This window comes from Aulonocara sp. 'chitande type north' Nkhata Bay, linkage group LG3 (assembly GCF_057382095.1).
Source record: "Aulonocara sp. 'chitande type north' Nkhata Bay isolate Kocher_YH1m ecotype deep benthic linkage group LG3, A_spYH_male_GT1.1, whole genome shotgun sequence".
Classification (NCBI taxonomy): Eukaryota; Metazoa; Chordata; class Actinopteri; order Cichliformes; family Cichlidae; genus Aulonocara; species Aulonocara sp. 'chitande type north' Nkhata Bay.
Window position 1 is genome coordinate 65,299,291 of NC_141346.1, and position 18,082 is coordinate 65,317,372.

Here is an 18,082-nt window from a genome sequence, read left to right on the forward strand (position 1 = left end):
AATTTCTTTGAAATGAACCAAATTCTTTTATTTGTTGGTTGTTGCATATTTAACCTCTACAGACAGGAAAGGAGGAGATGAGGCCTCAACAATGTTGGGTTGTAGCTGTGGTTCAGGTTAGAGTGAGTGTCCATGGAATAAATGTAAGTCAGTGAACTGGAAACATGACTGTGTTCAAACTTTGTTTTCCTTTTTATAATGAGTCTAATCAAAGGTGGACAGAAGTATCTCCACTGTGACTTTTCTGTGTCACCATCAGAGCTTCTGCACAGTGGGGAGAAAGATCCAGAAGCAGAGCTGGACTGCAGACAGCCAGTCAGAGCAGCTGTGTACAAAGTAAGACTGAACATCTGTCTGCTGATGGACTCATTTCTGAAAACTGGACTTCTTGTGTTGTTCAGACATTGAAGAGTTTTCTTTCTCTTTAGTCTCATTGTTTTTCTTTCTTTCAGCAGATGTTGGTCTGCAGGAGGTTTTAGATGAACATAAGATCAGTCTGAGGAGGAGATGTGAACGTGTGACTGAAGGAAGTGATGAAACAGGAAGTAGAACCCTCCTGAACACCATCTACACTGAGCTCTACATCACAGAGGGACAGAGTGAAGAGGTTCATACCCAACATGAGGTGAGGCAGCTGGAGACAGCTTCCAAGATGGACGTCCTCCATGACGCTCCAATCAAGTGCCAGGACATCTTTAAAGCCTTACCTGACCAACAGAGACCCATCAGAGTGGTTCTGACCAACGGCGTGGCTGGTGTTGGAAAAACCTTCTCAGTGCAGAAGTTCACTCTGGACTGGGCAGAGGGCTTGGAGAACCAACATGTCAGTGTGGTGGTTCTGCTTTCATTCAGGGAGCTGAACCTGATCAGAGATGAGCAGTACAGTCTTCTGGAGCTGCTCCATGTTTTCCATCCAACATTACAGAAGGTCACAGCAGAGAAGCTGGCTGTCTCTCAACTTTTGTTCATCTTTGACGGCCTGGATGAAAGCAGACTTTCATTGGATTTCACCAACAGGAAGCTGCTGTCTGATGTCACACAGAAGTCATCAGTCAGCCAGCTGCTGACAAACCTCATCCAGGGGAATCTGCTTCCCTCGGCTCTCGTCTGGATAACTTCCCGACCCGCAGCAGCCAATCAGATCCCTCCTACATGTGTTGACAGGCTAACAGAAGTACGAGGCTTCACTGACGCCCAGAAGGAGGAGTACTTCAGGAGGAGATTCAGTGATGAAGAGCTGTCCAGCAGAATCATCTCCCACATGAAGACATCCAGGAGCCTCCACATCATGTGTAGTATCCCAGTCTTCTGCTGGATCACTGCTACAGTTCTGGAGCACATGTTGACTACAGAGCAGGGAGGAGAGCTGCCCAAGACCCTGACTGACATGTACTCACACTTCCTGCTGGTTCAGACAAAGAGGAAGAAGCACAAGTACCATGAGGGACGTGAGACGAGTCCACAGGAGCTGACGGAGGCTGACAGGGAAGTTCTTCTGAAGCTGGGGAGGCTGGCGTTTGAACATCTGGAGAAAGGAAACATCATGTTCTACCAAGAAGACCTGGAGCAGTGTGGTCTGGATGTGACAGAGGCCTCGGTGTACTCAGGAGTTTGTACAGAGATCTTCAAAAGAGAGTGTGTGATCTTCCAGAAACCAGTCTACTGCTTTGTTCATCTGAGCATTCAGGAGTTTCTGGCTGCAGTCTACATTTTCCACTGTCACACCAACAGGAAGACAAAGGTGCTGAAGAACTTTTTGGGACAAAAATACAACGAGTCCTCTCTGGATGATTTCCTTAAACGAGTCATGTCTAAATCCCTCCAGAGTAAAAATGGCCACCTGGACCTGTTTGTTCGCTTCCTTCATGGCCTCTGTCTGGAGTCCAACCAGAGACTCTTAGTAGGTCTGCTGGGTCAGACAGAGATCAGTCCAGGAACCATCCAGAGAGTCATCAACAACTTGAAGAAGATGAACAGTTATGGAATCTCTCCTGACAGAAGCATCAACATCTTCCACTGTCTGATGGAGATGAACGACCTCTCAGTACATCAGGAGATCCAAGAGTTCCTGAAGTCAGAGAACAGATCAGAGAAGGAACTCTCTGACATCCAGTGCTCAGCTCTGGCCTTCATGCTGCAGATGTCAGAGGAGGTTCTGGATGAGTTTGACCTGCTGAAGTACAAAACATCATGGCAGGGACGACAGAGACTGATTCCAGCTGTGAGGAACTGCAGAAAGGCTGGGTGAGTCCAGATGTGATCATTAACATCATTGATCAGTGTAGGTTAGTAGTGTAATGTTGAAAATAAAATCAGATTGTAACCACAAAGTGTTTGTGTCCGTACGCTGCAACCTTCCACACCATTCCTTTATTGTACAGACTCAGCAGCAGCTCCATGGATCCCAAATCCAAGAGTGGAGAACAGATTTGAAGTGTGTCACATCCATGCAGTCACAGCTGTTTCCACCATGTTTCCACTGATATTAATCCTGTTCAATGACACGTTTCATATCAGTGAATATGTTCTTTAGGACGTCCACTGACATGTTTAAGTGTCCTGCTGGAAATCACTCAAATCATCCATGAAATCCATGAAAAATCCTTTTAGTGTTTCTAACTTCACCCTCTGTCCTCTCTCTCTCTCCATCCTCCTCACTGCTTCTTTCACTGATAATCACACAAACATTGTATTCAGCTACAAAATAACACAATAATATCATCTGATGATCATTATTATAAGAGCAGGATCCATATTTGATATCAGAGTAACACACTGCTTGGTTATGTGCAGTCATCATCAGTGACTGTGGGTCAAACAAGCTCTCTGATTGGTTGCTGACCTTGGTCACCTGTCCACTCTCACCTGTTTGTGTTTGCTCTCTCTTTGCTGTCTCCATCCTTTCTCTCCTTTCTCTCCCTCTCTGTCTTTGTACGTCACTCAGGTCCAATGGAAACAGTGACATTTACAAACCAATCAAAGACAAACTGATCCATGTCAGGTTATAACAATATTCAAAGTGAATACAGGCTGCTGCTGGACACAGACAGGTAACATCATTTTGACTTGCTGTCACCTGGATCTGGACTCATAAACACTGAAGCCCTGAACAGGAATACAAATCATTTTCTGCCAACTAGCGACACACCAGCAGATAATGGCTCAGAAAGCTCAAATGAGCCAATCATTTCTGTGTTTAGTTCCCCTGAAATCAGATCTGATATCAGCAGCTCTGAGTTCATTCATCATTATTGTCCAGTGATGAGATTTCTGCTCCGTTTGGTAACAGTCAGCAGGTTTTTCCTGCGTGTGGACGTGAACAGTCGTACCTGACAGCAGGTAGCAAACAGAGATCATCTTTCCAGGTGGAACTCTTCACTGAGCTGAACTCATTCAAAATGTTCTGGAGTCAAAACAGGAAACAGTCCAAATGTGTCTCTTCACTCTGACTCTGGATCAGATCTCAGTGACAGACTGTGGACATTATGGAAGCCTAAATGTGACACCATCTTCCTCCTTCATCTGCAGATTAAAGCCAAACAAAGATGCTCATTAAAAGTCTGCAGGTCTGAGAGAGACTCAATCGTTGTGTCATGTCAAACACAGTAAGAGGAGCTGAAGCACAGATGTGAAGAGCAGATTCATCAGATTATGACCTCACTCTGTTTTGTCTTCATATACATTCAGTCTGTGTTTATAATGCAGATTTTCTGCTTTCATAATAACACATTTTATATTTTCTATCATCACAGACTGACTGAGTGTGGACTCAAAGAGTCTCACTGTGAAGTTGTGGCCTCAGCTCTGAAGTCCAACCCCTCCCATCTGACAGAGCTGGACATGAGTAGAAATAATGACCTCAAGGATTCAGGTGTGAAGCTTCTGTGTGCTGGACTGGAGAGTCCAAACTGTCGACTGGAGACTCTGAGGTAAGTTCACTGACTGCGGCTGTTGTTGTTTTTCTATATTTCAGGTCTTTGATTAATGTTTGAAACTTTCTTTAGTTCCTAAATGTTCAGGATGTGTCTGAAGACAAATGTGAAGAAGTTTGAGTGCTTTCAGAAATGTTGTCTTTCCAAACGACTGAACAACAGTTTTTTCTTTTGGCTCCAAACAGAAGTGACAGACTTGAGCAGGGTTCATTTAAAGGCTGACAGAAGTGGAGTGGTGACAGGGAGATGCTTTACAGGACAGTGTTTCAGCCTCCACAGGTTCATGTTGTGCTCCATCAGTCAGTGAAGATGAAGTCAGTGCTGATGAGGCTGTAGAGTGTGTGAGGGATGTGAATGAGGATGATGAAGATCTGATGATAGCAGATAAAAACAGGCTGCAGAGACTTTGAGCCATACAGGGCACACAGTGTGTGTACAGAACAGCTGAAATCATTATGGAGGCCTCACTGGGATATGGAAGCATCACAGTACAGCTTCAGTGAAGCATTAAAGTCTCTGATATGAGATGAGAAATGAAGCAGCCAGAGCTTTTTCATGAGTGGAAATCCACTGTGACTGTGAGCTGCTGCTACAGCCTCCAGATTAGCCAGCAGCTCATCCTGCTCAACATTTTCTCACCAACTTTAATGGAAGTGTGATGTTTTCAGCTGGAGTGATGGTCAGGGTGGCCTCCCTCTCCTCTTCTTCTCTCCGCCCCTGGGCCTGTGGTCAGAGTGTGTGCTGGATAATCCGGCCCAGGATGAGGCCAAACTGACATGGGATGAAATGTCTGTCACATAATTGAGCTTAGTGTAGTTTCATTTCTGCACAATTTAAAAAATAAGCCAAAGCTTTGTTCTGTCTTTTCTATGTTATACTGTAGACTTTCTTTGATACTGTGTCCAAAAGGAGCAGCTTTTACTTTGAAGGGGAGGCGTCTCTGTTTCCTCTTCAGGTTGGATGATGGAAGCAAATGAGTGTGTGATGTTCTTTCAGTGTAACACTTTGTAGACGCTCCCTGAGCACTGGTCTCACAGCCAGCTGCACATAGAGACCAGTGTTGTTAGTCCAGGTCAGAAGATGACTTGTTGGAATGAAAACGAGCTTGTAGTTTGTCTGCTTTAATAATGTGACTGGAAAAAGGTGTTGGACTTCAAATATGTCCATTTCTTTCACACTTCACCTTTAAAAGTGAAGCCTTGTGGTTCCTGGAAGGAAAAACACGACTTTTTCAAGTCTTTGTCCTGTTTTTATGATAAATGTACGACTTTAATGTGAAACATTCAGAGTTTTTTCTCTTGTTGTGTTTGTTTGAAGCTGCTTCCTGTTGGCTTCAGCTGTTTGGAGTTTCCATTTTCTAAACTTCTACATTCTGAACCTTCTTCAGCTCTGAACAGATGATGAAACACTGAATGATTTCAAGCTCACACTTTGTCTAATAAACTTACATCTTTCATTCTTTATACAGATTGATGGACTGTGGTTTGTCAGAGATCAGCTGTGATTATCTGGCAGCAGCACTGAAGTCCAACCCCTCCCATCTGAGAGAGCTGGACCTGAGCTTCAACAACAAGCTGCAGGATTCAGGAGTGAAGCATCTGTGTGGTTTTCTGGAGAGTCCAGGATGTGGACTTGAAACTCTGGGGTCAGTCAGCATGTTTTAGTTGTGCTGAGATGAATATGATGTGAAAGTTGTGCTGACACTAAACTGCAGACATCAGGCTGATATTATACTGATCCACACTGAGGATCTTCATGGTAAAGTCTGTTTTCTTCTTCTCTGGTTTAGTCCATTGACTGCAGCAGAACAATGTTCACATTTCAAACAGTGAGACTCAACGTATGGCCCGCGGCCCACACGCGGCCTGCCCACCTTTCCTGATTCAGAGAGAGGGGACCCTGATTAACTGTGTAGTGTTCTTCCTCACAGTTCTAAGTATCAGACACAACAATGAATAATCCACAGCTGACTGTCTTTAGCAGGTCAAAGGTCACGGCACACAGCAGACAGTGGGAAATATTATAATTCTGATCATTTATCAGCACATATCCATATGTATAAAAACAAAGCTGACACTGTGAGACTTGATCAGAGGTGTGATCATCACAGCAGAGGCCTTTGTGTCAAAGTCACTGAGGATCAAACAGAAACACATGAAGCAGATTTTCCTGTTCTGGCTTTTTATAGCAGATAACCTTCAAAATATTCTGCAGTCCATCAAAAACTGAAGCAAACCATGAATCAACATGTGAACATGAGCTGATGCTGCTGAAGGGAAGCAAAGTTACAGAGGTTTGATTACAGACACAGCTGAGAGTTTGTAATCTGTCATAATTTTAAAAGGTTTAAATTTCTTCAGTATTGAACAGCAGAAATGAGGCTTTGTTTTCGGAGGCCGACAGCAGTGAACACAACAGCAGACTGGTGCGTAATAAGCAGTGAATAATGCAGGAAACAGATTTTTGATGGTAAACTGTTCTTGAAGTACACTGAGAGAGAGAGAGCTGTGCAGGAAGTAAACGTCAAAGTCAGAGAGAATTCATGACGATGTTCATCAAACGTAAAGCGTAGTTTGGATCTTCTTCTGCTGCTGGTTCAGTCAGTTTTGGTTGGAGACAGATGAAACCTGCAGCTTGAGGATCTGTGAGCTGTCCACTTTAAGCCCCGACGGCGTGTCCGTGTATGTGCCGTCGAGTGAACGATCCACGCTCTGTGTTTCCATCTTTGTGTGTTTAGCTGCTCTCATTTACTGTTTTATCTGTTTGCTTGTTGTTGAAATACTTTTGGGAGCTTTAACCTGAGGTTCTGGCAAAATACGTTTATATTAAAAATCGATTCAGGATTGAATGAATCAACATCACTTTATTCAAATTAAAACCATTTAAATAGGAAAATCCATTTTTTTTACAGCCGCCTCTAATGCTGGGTAATGTCAGCTGGTCAATGTGCAGCTGGCTGTGAGTCTCAGGGAGCGTCTACAAAGTGCAACACTGAAAGAACATCATCCATAAATATTGAGTAATAACTGGACTCTCATACAGCGAGACTCAAATGCCTTTAAACATCAGCTTATCCTGCTGATCCAAGTCCAACACTGAGTTTGTAAAAACATGTTTGTCAATCATTTTGTTTGGTTTCTGAGGAAAATGATTCAATAACTTGCTGCTAATACACAACATTTCATCATATTTCCTCATAACCCTCTTTTGTCTGACCATTTGATCCCATTTGAATTTGCAATAAAGGATCCACAGAGTTTGGTGACAATAATGACAGTAGATGTTTGTGTGAAAGTGCTGGAAGCAAAAGAGTGTGTGATGTTCTTTCAGTGTTGCACTTTGTAGACGCTCCCTGAGCACTGGTCTCACAGCCAGCTGCACATAGAGACCAGTGTTGTTAGTCCAGGTCAGAAGATGACTTGTTGGAATGAAAATGAGCTTGTAGTTTGTCTGCTTTAATAATGTGACTGGAAAAAGGTGTTGGACTTCAAATATGTCCATTTCTTTCACACTTCACCTTTAAAAGTGAAGCCTTGTGGTTCCTGGAAGGAAAAACACGACTTTTTCAAGTCTTTGTCCTGTTTTTATGATAAATGTACGACTTTAATGTGAAACATTCAGAGTTTTTTCTCTTGTTGTGTTTGTTTGAAGCTACTTCCTGTTGGCTTCAGCTGTTTGGAGTTTCCATTTTCTAAACTTCTACATTCTGAACCTTCTTCATCTCTGAACAGATGATGAAACACTGAATGATTTCAAGCTCACACTTTGTCTAATAAACTTACATCTTTCATTCTTTATACAGATTGAGGAGCTGTGGTTTGTCAGAGATCAGCTGTGATTATCTGGCAGCAGCACTGAAGTCCAACCCCTCCCATCTGAGAGAGCTGGACCTGAGCTTCAACAACAAGCTGCAGGATTCAGGAGTGAAGCATCTGTGTGGTTTCCTGGAGAGTCCAGGATGTGGACTTGAAACTCTGAGGTCAGTCAGCATGTTTTAGTTGTGCTGAGATGAATATGATGTGAAAGTTGTGCTGACACTAAACTGCAGACATCAGGCTGATATTATACTGATCCACACTGAGGATCTTCATGGTAAAGTCTGTTTTCTTCTTCTCTGGTTTAGTCCATTGACTGCAGCAGAACAATGTTCACATTTCAAACCTTCAAAGAAGAAGAAAAATCCTCCACTGGATAATTCACTGTGAAACTCTCAAACTCTTCATTCCACCTTAAAGTCTGTCTGACACTGAAATCCAAAGCAAAATGTGCGTTTGCTTTACAGACAGCAGTCCAACACAAACATACACACATCATCCAAAACACAGTCCAACATCCAAATCTCCTCCACTGCCAGCATGAATGATGGAAAAGAGAAGGAGGAACACTCTGACATTCAGGGTTAGAATGAGTTTCATGAAGCAGACTGTGAAGATCAAAGCTGCATTAGAAAGCTTACATGAATGAATGAGTGGACAGAAGTGGACAGAGATCATCTGAAGCACTTCAAAGGCTTTAAATCAGCACATTTCTCTTTATTCTTTATCAACTCTGTTAGTTTCTCTCAGTTTTCTGTGGAATGAAGCTAACAGCAGGCTAATAAGATGCTGACCAATAGGTTTCTATTAAAGGTTGTAATTTGTATATGAAAAAGTGCTTTGGCTCAGCAGGGATCAGCTTACAGGTAGAATACAGCTGCTGGATGGGATTAGCATGTCATAGCTATCTACCAAACTGCTAACTGGGGGATTTCAGGCCATCTATGGATCCTTTTTGCTAACTGTTTATTCAGCTTAGGCTCACAGGGCTGGAGCCTGTGCCCTAGCTGTCATAGGGCAAGAGGCGTGGTCCACCTGCACAGGTGAGCAGTCCATCACAGGGCCAACAGAGAGAGACAGAGAAGCACTCTCTCACATCCACACCTACAGCTAATTTAGAAGCACCAATGAACCTAAGCAGCATTTCATTGGACTGTGGGAGAACATCCAACCTCCACAGAAAGGCCAACAAGCTTCAACCTACAACCTTCTTGCTTTAAGGCACTAGTGCGAACCACTTTTCCCCATTTCAGCCCAAATCCTGCATCTTCCTGTTTCTGACTCCAGGCCAGCTCCACTAACACTTTCTCATCAGACACTGCCACCTAGTGGAGGAAGTCTTAGTTCCATTTGAAGCTTCAGATTACAGTTAGTTCCTTTACAAAGAGGTGGAGGTGGTGGGGCCACAGCACCATCATCACTGAGTGCCATAGGACACTTAACCTTTGTTTCCATATGCTGGGAACTTCCTGTTGTTCCAAGGAGGACTGGAAAATGTGTGGAAAATCTCCCAGTCAGTTCCTCACAGCACACCTCAATCATTTCCCTCCCACAGCATCAGGACCAGGGTTTTTTCTCTCTTTGCTCCCACTAAGAGATTTCCACACAAACACCTCATCAGTGGGACTCTCAGAGCTACCAGCCCTTTGCTACAATCACAAAGCTCTTCATTGAAATCAATGATATCAAAGCTGCAATCAAATGAGTCCAAGTCTTCTGCTGATTCAGCATCACATTCATCTTTGCTCCTTGTTCTGCATCCCCACCATGGACTTCATTCCTTTCCAAGCCAGCCTTGAGTGTCCTTTATTCAGCTCATCCTCTGCTTTACTTTTACACCTGATTTTAGCTGCTTTATCTCTCTTTCAACAAGTTTCTGTGCCTCAATCTTTTTCTTCTCTCCCTCATAACAAGACAGCTTCTTCTGCCTGAGAACATGTTGGAGTGATTTACTAATCCAGGGCTGCTTATTGGGGAAAATACTTCCTGTTTCCAAAGTAATCCCCATTTTCCCCAGAAAGAAAAGTAAGTAGAAATCGATGATCTAAGTGAGAACATGAGCCTTTAAAAAGTCCCAGTGGGTGCAGTCAAAGCAGTCCCTCAGTCCCAGTATAGAGTCTTTGGTCCAGACTGGAACAACTGTGTGCCCAGTTTGAGCTCTCTTCAGTCCTGTGACCTGACAGACCCAGAGGGGCCATCACATCACATTTAGAAGCTCCCCTAATGGAGCCACAACACATGTCCAACACTTAGTCTGTCTTGTTGGACCAACTGGAAGAAATGATTCAAGGACTTAGTCACAGAACAGAGATTCAAATCTCCAAAATCCAACTGGCTGCATCAGGACATATAGTCTGAAACTCTGCACAGTTTCCTGTTTGAAGCTGCTTCCTGTTGGCTTCAGCTGTTTGGAGTTTCCATTTTCTAAACTTCTACATTCTGAACCTTCTTCAGCTCTGAACAGATGATGAAACACTGAATGATTTCAAGCTCACACTTTGTCTAATAAACTTACATCTTTCATTCTTTATACAGATTGAGGCTCTGTGGTTTGTCAGAGATCAGCTGTGATTATCTTGCAGCAGCGCTGAAGTCCAACCCCTCCCATCTGAGACAGCTGGTCCTGTCAGGAAACAACCTGAAGGATCCAGATGTGAAGCAGCTGTCTGATCTTCAGCAGAGTCCAGACTACAGACTGGAGACTCTGCTGTAAGTAGAGTGATGGAGTGAGTGGGTGGTGCTGTCAGCAGTATTGTTGTAATGTATGTTTGCACTGATTGCCGATCACGCTTCAACTGAGTCGTCCTCGGTCAGAAGGAATGGTACTCCACAGTGATGTAGTTCAAATAACTTTACTAAGGAGGTGGCAGATGACATCAACAGGATGTACAGCGTTGGTATGGAGGCATTACAGTATTCACATGCAGGTAAAGGGGGTGTGAGTGTGTATATGGGTGTGTGTGTGTGTGTGTGTGGTCATCTGTAAACAGAAAGAACAAACATTTGTATTAACCACTATGGATAGCAGTGTACCCCTTATACAGTACTGTGGGTTTCCAGCGTAATGTTATACAATCTGCCATAACCTCATGGCCACTAGAGTGCCATAAATGAATTTCTGGCTCGTATATACATTGGCAAACCAGACCTCTGCAGATTTACAACGCTTCAGAGAATAAACATAGTAAATAGTTACATCCACCTACAACCACAATGCTTGACAGTAAGTCGTATATGGAATGAAATATGGGCTGAACACAAGGCTGCCTGTAGTAGGTCAAAAAACGCATCTTAGCGATAGCAACGGGACTAGCTTCTTACGTAGCAAATTACACAGATGAAGTCAAACAATCATCGTGTCTGTGAAGGTTCTCAGTCATCCAGGTCATCGTAGTCAAAGGAGCTTGCAAAGAAAAGCGTCTGGACTTCTTTAAGTTGCTTGAAGACGTTTCACCTCTCATCCGAGAATTTTCTTCAGTTCTAAGGTCAAATGGTGGAGAGTCCCAGATATAAACCTAGTGGGAGTGACCCCCACAGAGGGACAAAAGGACCCCCTGATGATCCTCTAATCACCTGAGCCAAGGTGTGAAATTGGGTGTGGGACCCAATCAGCCAGAGTTTCGGGTGTGTTCATTGTGAAACCTGGCCCCACCTTGACATGCGAATTCCTGAGGTCAGATGGCCCAGGATGTGAGTGGGCGTTAAGGCGTCTGGGAAGTGATCTCAAAACTGGATTATAGATGGCAGAGAGTTGGTGTCGTAAACCCTCGCCTCTGTTCAAAGATGGTCGCTCACAGTGGACATAGATGGCTTCTTTCACTCCTCTTTCAAACCATCTGTCCTCTCTGTCCAAAATGTGAACATTGGCATCCTCGAAAGATTGTCCTTTATCCTTAAGATGCAGATGGACTGCTGAGTCTTGTCCTGTGGAGGTGGCTCTTCTATGTTGTGCCATGCGATTGTGAAGTGGCTGTTTGGTCTCTCCAATGTAGAGGTAGGGAAGATGCACCGTGGTCCTAAACACTACAGATTACCATACAAAGATCACTACTCTCCTCAGTGACAACAATACCTACGAAGCCCTAAAGCGAGACCCCACAAGCAGCTACAAAAAGAAAGTTATAGCTTGCCTTCAAGACTTTGAAAAGGACAAAATTATTGACCGCCTTACATATCACCGCCTTTACCCAGGGGATGCTATACCCTGCATCTATGGACTTCCGAAGATCCACAAGGAAACTGTCCAACTCAGACCCATAGTCAGTAGCATAAACTCAGCCACGTATAACATTGCAAAACACCTTGCTACCATCCTTGCGCCTCTCGTGGGGAACACCCCACACCACATCAAGAACTCCACCGACTTCACCGACAAGGTCCAGAAACTTACCCTGGATCCAGATGAAACCATGGTGTCCTTTGATGTAGTTTCTCTCTTCACTTGCATACCCACCACGGAGGCCGTGGAGACGGTCAGAAAACGATTACAAGAAGACAGCTCCTTGGAGGACAGGACCAACTTCACACCCGATCAGATCTGCACACTGTTAGACCTCTGCCTCACCACTACATATTTCAAATACAACGAAGGCTTTTACAGACAAAAACATGGCTGTGCCATGGGCTCCCCCGTGTCACCTATTGTAGCCAACCTTTACATGGAGGAAGTGGAAAGAAAGGCTCTTGGCTCTTTCAAAGGAAGAGTACCCAGCCACTGGTACAGATATGTGGACGACACCTGGGTCAAAATCAAGACACAAGAAGTGGAATCCTTCACTGCGCACATTAATGCTGTGGATAAATACATCAAGTTCACCAGGGAAGACACAAAGGACAACTGTTTGCCTTTCCTGGACTGCGCCGTGCACATTGAAGAGAACGGCAAACTTAACATCGAAATTTACCGGAAGCCCACACACACGGACCAGTACCTCCTCTTTGACTCCCATCACCCTCTGGAACACAAACTTGGAGTAATTAGGACCCTACACCACTGGGCAGAACATGTTCCCTCTAAGCCTGAAGGGAAAAAGAAGGAACACACGCATGTAAAGGAAGCACTCAAAACGTGTGGCTATCCTAAATGGGCATTCTTAAAGTCAGCAAAGAGGCACAGAAAAGAAGACCAGACACCAGCGAAGGAGGATAAGAAGGACAGACGCAACAACATTGTCATCCCCTATGTAGCCGGTGTATCAGAAAAACTCGGGAGAGTTTTCTCCAAGCATGACATCCCGGTGCATTTCAGACCCAGCAACACGCTCAGACAGAAACTGGTTCACCCGAAAGACAAAACGCCAAAACACAAACTTAACAACGTGGTGTATGCTGTACAGTGCAGCGAGGAATGCCCAGACCTCTACATTGGAGAGACCAAACAGCCACTTCACAAGCGCATGGCACAACACAGAAGAGCCACCTCCACAGGACAAGACTCAGCAGTCCATTTGCATCTTAAGGATAAAGGACACTCTTTCGAGGATGCCAATGTTCACATTTTGGACAGAGAGGACAGATGGTTTGAAAGAGGAGTGAAAGAAGCCATCTATGTCCACTGTGAGCGACCATCTTTGAACAGAGGCGGGGGTTTACGACCCCAACTCTCTGCCATCTATAATCCAGTTTTGAGATCCCTTCCCAGACGCCTTAACGCCCACTCACATCCTGGGCCATCTGACCTCAGGAATTTGCATGACAAGGTGGGGCCAGGTTTCACAATGAACACACCCGAAACTCTGGCTGATTGGGTCCCACACCCAATTTCACACCTTGGCTCAGGTGATTAGAGGATCATCAGGGGGTCCTTTTGTCCCTCTGTGGGGGGTCACTCCCACTAGGTTTATATCTGGGACTCTCCACCATTTGACCTTAGAACTGAAGAAAATTCTCGGATGAGAGGTGAAACGTCTTCAAGCAACTTAAAGAAGTCCAGACGCTTTTCTTTGCAAGCTCCTTTGTCAAACAATCATCACTCTCATCTTACAATACTCACATGGTAAGCACGCACACAGTATTAACTCACACAGGAATGCAAGTAAATACGTTACTCCTCCAACACACCTCTCATCTTTGCAGAACTGCGCTGAACAAGTTCCCAACCGGAAGTACAGATACCGAGGTGCATCATGGGTAACGTAGTATAAAAACAGCTACAGTGAACAAGCGGACTTTTAACAATTGTACTAAACACAGTCAGTATGAAAAAAAATCCAGTGTTTCCTGTAAAGCTGCAGCTTCTCAGTGAAGCTGTGAGAGGAGAATGGTGACAGGCTTCAGGATTGGACACAAACACTTCCTGTTTCTGACCTTTATGGTCACCATAGTAACGGCTGACACGCTCTGATCAAACACTGTCAACAGCCAATCAGCTCTCTGAACAAACATTGACAAAACAAAGCAACAATGACTGCATTCATTTCCAAGTTTAAAGCAGTGAAGAACACAGTCTGTAGGTGAGGAAGAATTTAGTGAGAGCAGATGTTTGGATGGAATTCCTCCAGTTAACAGCTGGAACCGTCCATCTGGATTGTTGGGCTTGTTGTTGGGGTTCCTACAGAGCTCAGAGTGGACACACCAAGGTTCTTCTAATGAATGAAAGTCCAAACTCAAACTAGGAGGGAAAAACATTTTCATCAACTTCAATAAAAATCCAAAGATTAGAAAAAGTGAAGCAACAATGAGTCCTAGTACAGTCCCAGCACTGAAGTCCCTGCTGCTCTTTATACTGGATGTGCTGCATCACTGACTGACAGCTGATGAAGAGTCTCTGGAAACACTCGTTTATCTCCTCTGCTCTTCCTTCTTCTCTCTGCAGGTGGAGGTGATGATGGTAAACAGGACGGTGTGTGTGCTGAGAGAGGAGGAGCTGTGTCCTGATGATCCAGAGAGGTTGAAGCAGCAGCAGCTTGTGTGTAGAGACGCTCTGACTGGGCCATGTTACTGGGAGGTGGAGAGGAGAGCTTCATCCAGCAGTGACTGACAGAGGAATGAGAAGAAGTGCAGATGACTGTCAGTGCTGCAGAGTGAACTGCTCTGAGAACAGCTCCACTGTCAGACACAATGTAGAGTCCAGCATCACCCCTGTGTGTCCCTCTGGATCTGACAGAGGATCATCAGTGTATCTGGACTGCTCTGCTGCTGCTCTGTCCTTCTACAGTCTCTGCACAGTCTCTGTCTGACTCTGGCTTCAGACCCTCCTGGATCAAACTCACCTGGAAAGACTTTCAAACATCACTCAATAGATTTGAATACAGAATATATTTGATATATACTGTAGATGTACTGTAGAGTTGCAGTTTGTCACTTGTAAATACAGTCTGTGAGCAGCTGTGAGCTGAAAGATCTTTCTAGAAGCACGAAATGTTTTCACTCTTCTGTTGCTTTTTCATATATTCCCACAACATTAATATTGATCCCACCTGTCTCACCTGTTTCATGCTTTTATACATAATAACAGGACACGTGTGATCTGAGCGCTGCTGTGGTTGCTGTGCTGCACGTCTTCATTTAGATAACAGAGACATCTAGTGGTTCAGAGGGAGAACTGCAGGAGGTGGAGCTGTGTTTTAGCATGGAAAACTTTTTATCTTTTAGGCACAGATACAAATATGACAAGTATCAGTGTGAGATACAAAAGGTCACATCAGTCAGCAGAGGGAACAGTGATCACACAGCAATGTAAGAATAGAAACATAACAGTGAATCTGGACATGTATACAGATGGAAGCAAACAAACAGGATGTAACACTACATTAAAGCCACAAATGGGAAGAAAACAAAGCCAAAGGAAAATATATTTGATCTCAGGAATCCAAATCAGATGCTTTAGAGCAGGGGTCGGCAACCCTGGGCACGCGTGTCACAGCTGGCACGTGAAGGGTTAAACTGATGGCACGACCATAGCTGGACTGGCCATCGGGCATACTGATGGTGATTTTTCATTTTTATGGGCCGATGATGTTTTTTTATTTTCTTGTAACGGTATAAACAATGAAAGATGGCGGATTGGCCGGATGCTGGTCGATGTGTAAAAATAAGTCAGTTGTTTGGTGGTGGCTATGGCGGAGCTTCCACAGAGGCAGCAGGTGGATGAGGGAAAGGGGAGGCAGGAGGAGCAGAGACCCGAGGCGGCCGCCGGTCCGAGTGTCAGGTGAACTGAACTTCAGGTAAGAAGTTATGACCTGCAGTCTGTCTGGGTCAGATATAAACCAAGTTTAGGTGGAGTTTATTTTCCTTGTGCTGACTTTTTACAGTCAGTTATAATAACTCCCACTCAGAGGAGACCAGAGATCACATTAACATGTGTGTCCCTGTATTAACAAACATGACATATTGGTCCAGTTTATTTTTCTTATCATTGTTGTGAGGAGACCATAAATAGCATTTGTATTTTCTGTTGTACAGTTCATTTGCTGTTATGGATAAAAAGTCTGTTTTTGTTTCAAAATAGCTGATAACTATTCGCTGATAGCTGCAAACATCTGCGCACAAATATAATCCTATAAAGTTGGTCTATAAAGTGTGTAATTTATTGCTAATGCAATCATATGGCACATTGACTTCTGAGGAAATGTTAGATGCACTCATCATCAGAAAGGTTGCCGACCTAAACCAGGGGGTTTAGAGCATCATAGAGTTTTTGTGGTTTGTTTTCTTTAAGTCATTTCACAGATTTTCTCTATAATTTCAATTCCTTGAATAAAACAACAAACTTAGGGGATGATTTTGTAATCCGACTTCATGTAGGAAAGATTTGACTAAACATAAAACAATCTTCCAACTCAGTCGTCATTCTTATCTTGTTGGTTTATGGTAGGATAAACGTAGCTATATCTGTCTTAGTCTAAGTGCCTTTTGGTTTGAGGAACTGCTGGACTTTGAGACCAGCAGGTTTAGGGAAGTCTTTATGGGGTCACACTCTGACCCCCCCCCCCCCCCCCCCACACACACACACACACACACACACTCAGTATTCTTTGTTGTATACCTATGTAAGATGTTATATGTTAATGACCCTATGCATATTCATGGAACCACAATAAAAGGAGTGCTATTGGGAACTGATGGAAAGAGTCTGACGGAGGTCAAGTGGTGGAACGACACTTGAATCCAGGCAGGTCTCCCTCATTCATGAGTAACACGAAGAACTTTGCCTACTTGGTGTTCAATGCTTTTGCTGTGTAATTATATTGTCTTCAACGTTCCAGCGAAGAGGTTCAAGCTACAAACCTATCAAGCACCTTCTAAAGAGCACCATTGAGAGTATCCTCACCAACTGCATCACTGTGTGGTATGACTCCTGCACTGGGTCCTGCAGGAAAAATATGACAACGGGTAGTGAGAGCAGTGGAGAGGATTGCAGGGACCTCTCTTGCCTCCCTCCCCAGGAGATCTACTGCGCCTGCCTCATTCGAAAGGTCCTGAACCTAAAGGAGGGATTGAAAAAAAAAAACAAGAAGAGTTTAAAAACAGCAACTGGGCTGCCTCTGTTAAAAACAACAGAAATGCCAGCAGGGTGGTTAATTCAGCCCAGTTGTCAGTAAGTTTAAAAGTTCTGATCTAATAAGTGGTTGGTCTGCTAGACAATTTTTTATTAATCACAGTTGTCAATGTTTTCTTGTATATCATGAAGTAAGAAACTAACAAGACATGTATATACACATAAAATATTAATTTATAAAAGAGCATAAATAAAAAAGTTATTCACATCAGAATAACATCATCACACTAAAGACATCAAACTAGAAAAAACTTCAACTATTTTTATTTAAGCTACTTCTGATTTTTAATTTAATCAGCTATTAACTGAGAGACAAAACATTTCAAGATGGATTTGATCATACATTTACAGGTTTGGTCGCCATAAATACTTTTTAACTATCTACAACAATAAAACAACAAAGATGTGAAACTTAAAGGTTTGTTATACATCCGTTTGCTTACATGAAAGACTGGCTGCATGTTTTTCTTTGTTGTTCTTGCAGGTTTCAAAACTACACGCCCTGGGCTACCAGCCAATTCTGTTTCTTGGACAGTTTGACCGTAAGGGCCGTATAGTAGGGGACGTGATCACTCACATCGAACCAGCGGAAGGTGCTGCACGTGACATCCTCATGAAGATGAGGAAGCTTTATGAACACCTTCTGAGAAGTAAGATATGCTTTGTCCATTATCTGTAACCAGGTGTCCTTATCAGGTAGCCTATCCTAGCTGTCTTTGGGTGATACTCATGGTACACCCTAGATAAGTAGGCAGTTCACCACGAGGTACATAGAGACAAACAAGATGGTGAAGACGAGGATAGTTCAGAGTCACCAGCTATTCTATTCAACTCTA

General features: G+C 43.7%; 1 protein-coding gene across 1 annotated transcript; it reads left to right on the forward strand.

Annotated features, from left to right (window-relative positions):
- Positions 1-263: 263 nt before the first annotated feature.
- Positions 264-16,568, forward strand: LOC147336607 (NACHT, LRR and PYD domains-containing protein 12-like). The gene is made up of 7 exons (XM_086285515.1): positions 264-336; positions 453-2,244; positions 3,753-3,929; positions 5,401-5,577; positions 7,735-7,911; positions 10,283-10,456; positions 14,562-16,568. Exons 2-7 carry the CDS (start codon positions 653-655, stop codon positions 14,569-14,571), a joined length of 2,307 nt encoding a protein of 768 aa, XP_086141641.1. The 5' UTR covers positions 264-336; positions 453-652; the 3' UTR covers positions 14,572-16,568.
- The last annotated feature ends 1,514 nt before the right edge of the window (positions 16,569-18,082 follow it).

Excerpts from the sequence above, each read along its gene's own strand:
- LOC147336607 (XM_086285515.1), top strand. The coding sequence starts at position 653 with ATGGACGTCCTCCATGACGCTCCAATCAAGTGCCAGGACATCTTTAAA. Across the intron at positions 5,578-7,734 it reads TGTGGACTTGAAACTCTGGG|ATTGAGGAGCTGTGGTTTGT; the intron begins GTCAGTCAGCAT and ends TTCTTTATACAG. Across the intron at positions 7,912-10,282 it reads TGTGGACTTGAAACTCTGAG|ATTGAGGCTCTGTGGTTTGT; the intron begins GTCAGTCAGCAT and ends TTCTTTATACAG.